Genomic DNA, 10,631 nt, shown 5'->3' with positions numbered 1-10,631 from the left:
AAGTAACCGTAAGACGGATGCGGGTACAGTGTTAAGGCAAAACCCTTCACATACCTAGCACCCGCAGGGAATTGAAGCCAAGTAAACCTTGGTGAACAAGTAACCGTAAGACGGATGCGGGTACAGTGTTAAGGCAAAACCCTTCACATACCTAGCACCCGCAGGGAATTGAAGCCAAGTACCTTGGCAAACAAGTAACCATAAGCCGGGTGCGGGTACAGTGTAAAGGCAAAACCCTTCACATACCTAGCACCCGCAGGGAACTGAAGCCAAGTAAACCTTGGTGAACAAGTAACCATAAGCCGGGTGCGGGTACAGTGTAAAGGCAAAACCCTTCACATACCTAGCACCCGCAGGGAACTGAAGCCAAGTAAACCTTGGTGAACAAGTAACCGTAAGACGGATGCGGGTACAGTGTTAAGGCAAAACCCTTCACATACCTAGCACCCGCAGGGAATTGAAGCCAAGTACCTTGGCAAACAAGTAACCATAAGCCGGGTGCGGGTACAGTGTAAAGGCAAAACCCTTCACATACCTAGCACCCGCAGGGAACTGAAGCCAAGAAAATCTTGGCGAACAAGTAACCGTAAGACGGCCGCGGGTACAGTGTTAAGGCAAAACCCTTCACATACCTAGCACCCGCAGGGAATTGAAGCCAAGTATTCCTCGGCAACCAAGTAACTACAAGACGGGTGCGGGTACAGTGTAAAGGCAAAACCCTCCACATACCTAGCACCCGCAGGGAATTGACGCCAGGAATACCTTGGAAGTAAAGTAACCGTAAGACGAGCGCAGGTACAGTGTCAAGGCAAAACCCTTCACATACCTAGCGCTCCGCTGGGAATTGAAACCAAGAAGGATCTTCTGGGCAATGCTTGCGGAAACGGAAATAACATCCCCGCATAGCGGGAACGTCGAGAACTACGTTGTTTGAAGCTCCAGGATGGAATTGGTGGTCTTAACATAATTGATCACTATGTTCAAAACTACCAAAACCTCATGGAAAATCCATACAACTGGGACTCAATGCTCCTGACTTGCGAGGAGGTTACAGACCTACCCGCATCATACCCAAAGACCAAGCAGAAAACTCGGGCATTTCTGCAAGTGACAAGGACTTCCGCGGAAAGAATCCCCATGGAAAACCTTACAAAACCCTTTTCAAAACCCTTTGCTCAAGCCCAAAAGTTCACCTCACTTTATTAAACACGCATGAGAAGAACATTGGACTGGGGGGACTTGAAGAGGTAGGTCCCAGCAGAGCCCAGTTGGTCCCGCGAGACTCACCTTAAACAGGGACGTCTGCGCAGAGACCAACTGGATCCGCAGGACCAACCATGCTCAGAGACGTGACGTCCTTACGCGCAGTACGCAAGCTGTTCCCGCAGGAAATGCCTCCCATGGTGAAGGACTCCGCCTGTTCCCGCAGCCTCGGATACAAGCCATGAGGGAAGGCCACCCGCGCAGCATGGCTACACGCACTAGGTACTTAGCTCTCGATCATTCAGTGTCACCTGAAGGAATGAGCAAAGCCGGGAGCAATCCCGCACAGAGGCGGGAGGGTGAATACTCCCGCCCAAATAAGCCAGTCTGTATACTGAAGGACCTTTTACTGTACCTGACGAGGTATGGGCGAAAGATCTGATCAGAGATACGACAGCTCACTGATACAGTATGGCGAGCAGCATGCTCCTGTACTGTATCACTATTAGCCGCTGCCTACTCACCAACTACTGTCATACCACGTGCGTAGCCGGCAGTTGGTGGAAAGGGAATAGTATACAGCAGGCCTGGTCACTATCAGCCGCTGCCTACCCACCAACTACCAGCAGGGCACGTGCGTAGGCTACTGTTGATGAACAGGAACACTGTTGCAGCCGGCCATACCTCCTTGGAAACCTACCTTCGGCTATAAATACCCCAAATGGTATGATCATCTCAACATATCTTACTACATTATCATCATATTATACCTGATATCTGCTCTAGCAATCTCTTAATATACTTTTATATTTAAAGAGCAATCTAGTCTGATTCTCACGTCGGAGGGTGGTCACAAGGAGGAACCCCCCCCCTTCTCAGTGACGAGCTCACGGTGTCTGTTTTGCAGGTTATCAGAAGAACCATCTTTCAAGGGTCTAACCCCTCGTGGGAAACAGCTATCCAACCCCCAGGTTACCAGTAATCTGTCCGGGGTCCGGTTAGTGTTTCTTCAGTGGGTGATGGAAATAGAACCACCCCTCCCCCAAGCATTTGTAGAATATTTTACAAGATGCTTTAAAGTATGATAGATATATGTTATATCAACATTCAAAATTGAAAATAGGACAACTACAAGAGATCGAACAAATGGGGTAGTATTTTCAACACCAATTATTCAACTAGGGGTGGTAACCTATAAACACTTTATGTATTATTTTAAACGTGTTACTTAATCAAACTTGACAAAATAAATAAGAACATATGAGTTGAATATCATTTCATCAAATTTTAATTGATTAGGTATATACTTAGGTAGATTGCTCAAGTCAAACGATTATAATTCAATAAGCTGTATCTCAACCCCCTCTTAATCGATTTAAGAGATAATAAGTCATTATTTGATATATTAGCACACGTATATACATTTTAAACAAGTGTAAGGAGTTTAATATAACAAAATTGGGTTGAATGACTTTTTATGTATTTTGACATGTATTTCTATTTTAACATGATAAAAATTAAAATTATGTAACATTAACCCTCCAAATTTCCCCCCGAATTATGTAATTAAAAATAAAGTGTGTATACATTAGAAACTTGAAACTAAAATTGATATTAATTTATATGATTTTTTGAAATTAAAAGTGCATGAAACTATTAAAAACCTGGCATAACCCCTTAAAAGTTATTCCATTGCATGCATGTCCACATATACCTTTATTTTATTTCTATTTCAAGCCATGCCTTGCTTTCACGACAATCTTTGAAACCAAAGCATTGGCCAAGAAAAGCAAAACCAAGAAATCAACATAACTGGAAAAGGTATAACTCCTTTCACTCGTCATGTTGCTACTATAAAAACAAGTTCATCAAATCGTAAATCAATAATCCATTAACCAATTTCTATTTTCTTAGCAACTAAATCGTTCTTTATAACGTTATGGACTCAAAAGTTGGAGTCACCCAATCCTCACTTTCCTATGATGAATTCGAACCTATGTGCACATGGCAACGAGAGGATGGTCAGGACATACTCGTGATACATCTACCAGGTATGAAACTCGTATTTTTGTTTCTTTTTACTTTATGCTAAATACAATAAAAAATTACATTTATAAAGCCGTCATGAATGCTATATTATCAAAAATGGATCTTGATAATAAATTTTTATTGATATCATAATTCTTTACATATTCAAGAGTTCAAGAAAGAGCAACTAAGAATTCAAATAAGCAATTCTGGGATATTGAAGTCACGGGAGAGAATGCCGTGGAAGGTAGAAAAAAAAGTCATTTCGTGAAAGAAGTGAAGGTTACAAAAGAATATGACTCTAGTAATATTCATGCCAAATTCTCCCAAGGCCGCCTTCGTATTACTTTGCCCAAAAAGGTCTTAAAACCTTCTATGCCAGATCTAGCATTGGCGGCGCCATCACCTCAAGATGCTCAAAATGATAACCTTAACACAAATGCAGAGACTGCCATTCCTGATATCAAGTCAAGAGTAGGTCAAGTGCTAAGATCTAAAAGGTTTGCCGAAGTGATGGTGAATGTTGGTTTTCTAGTGTTTGTGGCTCTTAGTGCTTATACTGCGTATAAATATTGGACTTCGTATGTACAAGTTGATGAATAGATTTAATGGTTCAAAAATTGAAAGATCAACATTTATGTAATTAATAAATTTCATATGGAAATAAGATGGAGATAATAAGATTAATTAATATTTATCATACATAAACTACAAACATATGTCGTTATATGAATCATGAGGATATTTATATAACTGTTTTGTTTTTATTTTCTTTACTACTAGTTGTGTTCGTTGTTTGACAACAACTAAAATGCATTTGATATATCTTTGGTATCAACTTGGCAAAAAAAAAAGTGAAAATGAAAGAAATGAAATCACGATTTATTGAACAGGCGACATGTTATTGTAACACGTCCAGAACGTTATAGAGTTTTGGGAATATGCTTAGGTGTCGATCGATGACCTTTATAGTTTTCATGTGAAATTTGCATTAACAAGTGTCAAATGAAGTCATCTATCACAAATATAACGTGTATCATAAAAAAATTCTTCACCACCTAGTAAAACTATAACACGTTTTTACAGAAAATTAACTCATTATATGCCGGATGCCATCATTTCATAGAACATACATTCCCTTAAAATTAAAAAATCGCATAACAATTTCCACAAGCGCATACGAAATAATCTTACGTTTAGAACTTACCTAGCCACATAATCATAATGTAAAATTTGTTTCCAACAAACACAAACTCATGCCTTCATGCACCGTAAAATGAGAGTGTACAAATATAGTGAGATTTGTGCTAAAATGAATCATATTATCAGTTAATTCAATTGAATAAGCATACACTGCTAATTATGTAATCAAACACTTGGCCTACGACGTTAAAATATTGGATGAAGAAGAAGAGGTGGTTAATACTCGATCACTTGTCATCCATCAGTCACAATCTATCACCTCATTTCATCCTATTCTATCACTTGAAATTACCAAGTCATCCATCATAGAAACCATTTATATCAATTGAGTTTTTTTTAATTAAACTTAAAATAAAATAAGTTAAAAACAACATTTTCTTATATTCATATAATTAAATATGAAAGTAAAAAAAAAGTAGAAAGGCATTTTCATTAATTAGAAAAAAAAAACTACAATAAAAAAATCATATAAATATAGCATCACAACCATGAGCATCACAAAACAAAATAAATTCAACAATACTCATAAATGTTCAAATTCAAACTATCGAATAAAGTTTGTAGAAAACAAGATAACAAATTGTGTTACCGAACCAAATGGAGGGGTATTTGAGATTTTCCTTATTTTACTTTCTTATAACTTATAATTTATTGAAAATTTTTTAGATTTGCTTAATATATGAGAGGAAAAATTTTATAAGTCACAAGTTATAAGAAGATAAAAATAAAGAATCCCAACACCCCGGAAAATTAAAAAGCTCAAATTTCACACGCCAACAAATTGTCTCAAATGGTAAAATAAGTTAATTTTAAGCAAGCAATTTATCTTAATTAAACCATGGATGAAAAATACACAACTACTTGTTTTTATTTTTATTTTTTTTATTTTTAATTTTCCATTTCCTCATCCCATCTATCTCTTGAAGAAAACACTCGGCTGTTAACTCGACGGCGTGACGCAGCAAGTCAACCACCGCATTGCCACCGCCGGAAACCGTTATTTAATCGGATAATTAAGATGGATGAAACCCTAGGCGATAATAATAATAATAATAATAAAAAGAAGAAAGTTAGGGTTGTGAAGAAGATCGTGAAGAAGAAGATTATTAAAAAGGTACCAAAGCGTGTGCCAGGTGCATCCAATTCTAATCATTTAGGAACAGAGGTTACAAGCCCTAATGTTACATCTTCTCTGGATATTGAAAACCCTAATGTTGATATTGTTGGCTTAAGAGAAGCTGAGGTTGTCAAGAAGATGCTGGAGGTTAGTGATTTAAAATCAATTTTTTATTTTGTTTTGTTTTGGGATTATTATTATTATTATTATTATTATTATTATTTTATTGGATTGCAGGAGAATGTAGATGACCATGAAGGTGATGAGTGTGTGAAAATTGAAAACCCTAGTTTTGATATTATTGGAGTAAAAGAGGCTGCTGAGGATGTCAAGATGTTGGAGGTTAGTGATCATATGCACAATAAGTTGCAGGATAGTGATTTGAATGGAATGGAATTGCAGGATAGTGAACGTAATCGAATTGAATTAAAGGATAGTGACCAGAAGCAAATAGGATTAATGGATAGTGATCATAATCAGATCGAGTTAATGGACAGTGATCAGAAGCAAATAGGATTGCAGGATGGTGATCATAGTCAAATCAAGCCGCAGGATGGTCATCAGAAGCAAATAGGATTACCGGATGGTGATCAGAAGCAAATCAACTTGCAGGATAATGATCATGATCAAATAGAATTACAGGACAGTGAACAGAATCAAATCAAAGTGTCGGATAATGATCAGAATCCGATTGAATTGCTGGAAAGGGAGCATGATGCCAACGCCATGAATGTAGAAGAACATGAAGGCGATGACTGTGTGAAGGAGCCACTATTGAACAATGAAACTGATGGTTTGAAATCACTCAAAGCTACGAGTAACAGTAAAGAACTGAGTGGGATAGTGGTAGCATCCAAGCTGCATATGAAACAGATGAAAAAGATTTTCATTCATGGGTTGGGGCAAGAGACAAAGGAAGAAGATGTTAGAAAAGTTTTTGAAGAGATCGGTGAGGTGGTTGAAGTGAAACTTATAGTAAATTTCAAAACAGGGAAAAACAGGGGATGTGGTTTTGTTAGATTTGCTTCAGCAGACCTTGCTAATTTGGCTCTGAATAAATACCAGAATGTTGAGGTAACTTTACTTTGTCAATGTATATTCGTGTTTTTAACAGTTAACATATTGTTTGAAGAGTCTGCACATCAGAATTTTTAATAGTTGTCTTTATTTCATAGTTGCATCACAAATTACATAGGTAGAAAGCTGACAGTTTAATATAAATGCCATTGTCAACGTTAATGATGTGTTAAGTTACAACATCATTATAGGGATTTGATAACTATGGTTGTTACAACATATATTTGGACTTACCATGAATTGAATTTATAAGTAAAAGATTAATCACTGATCTGTATAATTTATAGGGATTCTTTTTAGTGGAGATATATAGGGACTTTGTAACTGTTGGTAATATATTAATACATGTGATCTGATATTATGGAGATTCTACACGAAATTAGGACATCTTTAGGGGAGATGATAGACCTACTAAAAGTAAGGAAACCTTTTTGTTTGTTATAAGTCAGAAAGCTCAATAAACTTGCTCGGGTCCTATTAGTTGCAATTTGATACTATTAGAATCATGGGTTAAGTTATATCTTCTATGGATGATTTAATTGACTAGAATGTCTTTTATCAAAATACTCAATTATAAGTTGTGACTAATAACACAGAACAACATAAATCATGCGTTGCATTTTTTCGTGCTTGTTTACTTTATATTTCCACGTGTTTTTCTTAACATGATTGATCCTGCATTCATACGGATTTCACGAATTTCTAAAATAATGAACGATAATTTTTAAGGATGTTTGAAGTTGATTCTCATAGTAGAAGTATTATCAGGGTGGGGGTACCATCCAGTTGGTCGGTACCGATCTCCAAGACACCCCTATCAAATCGGGTGTTTAACATTAAAGTTGGGGACCATGAAATGTTGTGTGTGTTGTGATTGGTTGGATTTTGATGTTTAACGTTAAATAAAAATAATAATTCTTCATAATCTCTGTAAAGCTCCATAAACTCTTTAACAATGACATGGCAATCCCTCGTTGATCCATTACATTTTCCGTACCGCCCTCATCATTGTCAAATTACTTTTAAATACAAATGTGATTTGTTCTTATGAAAAGTATACTTGTCTTTCTTTTCTTTTTATATATTTTCTGAAATACACATATAGATATGTGGAAGACCGTGTCGTACATCTGCTATTGAAGGGATTGATACAATCTTACTCAATAATGTTGATAAAAAGTGGAAAAAGGAAAATGTAAGCCACACTTCAATTATGAATTTAACCAAATTTTCATGCTTAACAAGATCTGAATAGAATCATTCTTTTTTGCAGGTTGTTGAATGGTTGCAGAAAATTAAGATAAAGAAAATAGATGAAATTGTAGTTGTACCCGACTCCGATAACAGTGAGCTGAATTGTGGTTTTGCTTTTCTTGAATTTGAAACAAAAAGGGATGCTCAAATGGCTTACTATAAACTTCAAAATGAAAATATTTCTGGAAAGCATTCAACTATAAAAGTTTCATGGGCCTCACGATTTGTTGATCCAGTTGAAGAAGAGAACCACAACGTTAGTTAATTATTTATCTTTATCTATTTCATTTATAATTTATCGTATATAGTTGATTAATATCTTCTATAGGTGGCAAAAAAAAATGGGTGGGGTGGGTAATAGCTCAAAGCATGATATACTTTTTGTCCAAATTTTTTAGTTTTTTTTTAAATTAAAGTGTATAAAAATGTGATTAAAATTTATATATTATTAAGAACAATATGATTATTTGAATAAATTGCATTTGAGATTTTATGCAATAAATACATTTTGGGCCCACGTTGAACACGCTCGGCCCATTTCTTTTAAGTGCTTTTTTTTGTATTTATCTGTTTGACACGTTATAGATGAAACATAACCTGAATAGTGAATTGACACATCCATTAGTAAATTGGTTGAAATCATGATAACCACTTCTCTTGTACATAGAAAATTAATCCCATGTCATGTGAGACTTGTAAAATATAGTTTCTTACACTAACATATATCGACCTTTGTGTAGATGAAATCTGTTTATGCTGAAAATATACCGTTGTCTTGGGATGAAAAGAAAGTAACCGACCACTTTAAAATGTTCGGTGAAATCGAAAGCATCGCTCTTGCCAAAAATCTTTGGACAGCCAAGAGAAATGATTTTGCGTTTATTAATTACAAGACACGTGAAGCTGCTCTTTCGTGTATAGAGGCTTTGTCTTCCAAAAAGTCAACCAGCAGCAATGACTTAAAGGTATGATATAGTTTTGCCATCAAGTTTGAGGGTGTTTAGATTCACATTTTGGAACTGATTATAGAGGATTTGTAGGGTCACTTGAAGGTTTCTCTTGCAAAATCAATACCAAAAATGAAACCGGTCAAAACCGTCCCAGATTCTACTGTTACTTCGGTTTCTAAGCCTTACCAAAAAGCAAACCCATCAAGACCGCCGAAGAATCAATACCAAAATGCATACCAATCAAGACAATCTCAACAAAATTTGTCATATTTAGGCGCCTACAACCCGCCACCAAAACCTAAAATTATGATTGGTAAGCATGAAGATTCTAGAAAAGATTCAGAATCGTCAACTACTGCTGAACTTGTACAGCTTTTAAGGGAGCAAGCATCATGGAAGCATGGTGGACCGAGTTCAACTGCAGGTTATTATTGAAATAATATAATTTTTTGTCACCATGCGTGCAAGTGATTCGAGTTGACCCGTTTGACTTGTTACACTATTCATTTTTGTAGGTCATCATCGACCGCCTTTTGTAGGGAAGCAACCATTTACCGAACTGGTAATAATATAAATTTCACAAATTAGAAAACATTTAAATCCCAATAATAATAACAATCTTACCGATTCTATATAAACTTATTTAATGCAGGAAAGTAAATCATTATATCATCATGAACCACAAGCATATCACCAATCTCATCTTCAAATTCCAAATGTTACACACCACAGGCTTGTTTATCTCGTTTTGATTATCAATTATGATTTGTTTAATTTGTATAATTGTATTTCTCAAAGTTGACTAAATTATATATATTTGCAAACAGACCAAATGTGACATCCTTCACTCGGTATGATCAGCAACGTGCTCATTATGCATCTGGTATGATATGTAATTTTTTACCTATCATCAATGTTTGTTTATGGCTGCATTTATTTATTTAATTGTTTTCTTTATCTTGATGTTCTTTGCTTCATAGGATCAGTCAATGTGGTCAAACCTGATCCTAAATATATCCAGGTAATAATTCTTGATTCTTACATAATCCAGAAATTCAAAAGAAAAAAAAAGTAAAATGAAAACGCTATTCTTGCACGTGACTGAAGTTAAGAGAAAAAATTAACATCCTTTAGTGGAAATGACGTAAACTGTTAAAAAGTATGAACGTAAGGATGATTTCTATTATCTCCTTAGTTTAAGTACGAAAAGTGAAATTTGCTATATACTTAAAAAGGACGAAAAGTGTAATTTGTTTTATTTAAATAATAATTATTGTCGGGTTTTGCAGACAAGGGACCAAACTACTTACCCTGGAAGTAGTAGCGTATATCGGCGAATGCATTAACTGTAAGTCGATATTTTTCTTCATAACCAAATTAATTAACAACTGTGCTTAAATTTATGGAAAATGTATGGGAACAATTGATTAAAAAAAGTTTACTTGTAATTTACAGGGCATTTAAAGGGTGTTGTTTATCCGGGAACACAGTTTTTGTGTATGAATAATGCTTTATTAGTTGATATATTATAGATTAGTTATCTCATATGTGGTGTTGGAAATTACATTTTTTGCCTTCTGTAAATACAATATAAGAACTGAAAATGTCTCCAAGACGAATCGATGTGAAGGCAACTCATGTTAGCTTAGAAAAACCGTTCACTGGTTGGACCGCAGGATCTGATCGACAGTACAGAAAAACAGATGACATTAATTTTTCATATCGATTATTGATTATATAAAAGAGGTTCAACCATTCATCAATCAAAACTGCTAAATATCATAAATAAGTTAGTTTAG

General features: G+C 35.6%; 1 protein-coding gene across 1 annotated transcript; it reads left to right on the top strand.

Moving 5' to 3' along the window:
- The first annotated feature begins 5,383 nt into the window (after positions 1-5,383).
- On the top strand, positions 5,384-10,479 carry LOC143551434 (uncharacterized). The gene is made up of 11 exons (XM_077041874.1): positions 5,384-5,698; positions 5,789-6,625; positions 7,734-7,823; positions 7,902-8,138; positions 8,623-8,847; positions 8,923-9,256; positions 9,348-9,394; positions 9,485-9,564; positions 9,660-9,715; positions 9,813-9,853; positions 10,122-10,479. The coding sequence occupies exons 1-11, from the start codon at positions 5,453-5,455 to the stop codon at positions 10,176-10,178; spliced, it is 2,250 nt and encodes a 749-aa protein (XP_076897989.1). The 5' UTR covers positions 5,384-5,452; the 3' UTR covers positions 10,179-10,479.
- The last annotated feature ends 152 nt before the right edge of the window (positions 10,480-10,631 follow it).

The sequence above is a fragment of the Bidens hawaiensis genome, unplaced genomic scaffold (assembly GCF_021521415.1).
Source record: "Bidens hawaiensis isolate Kalapana, Puna unplaced genomic scaffold, B.hawaiensis_p1.1 tig00016457_1, whole genome shotgun sequence".
In the NCBI taxonomy this organism is placed as follows: Eukaryota; Viridiplantae; Streptophyta; class Magnoliopsida; order Asterales; family Asteraceae; genus Bidens; species Bidens hawaiensis.
The sequence above is the reverse complement of the archived record's forward strand: the minus strand, read 5'-3'. Positions and strand labels throughout refer to the sequence as shown.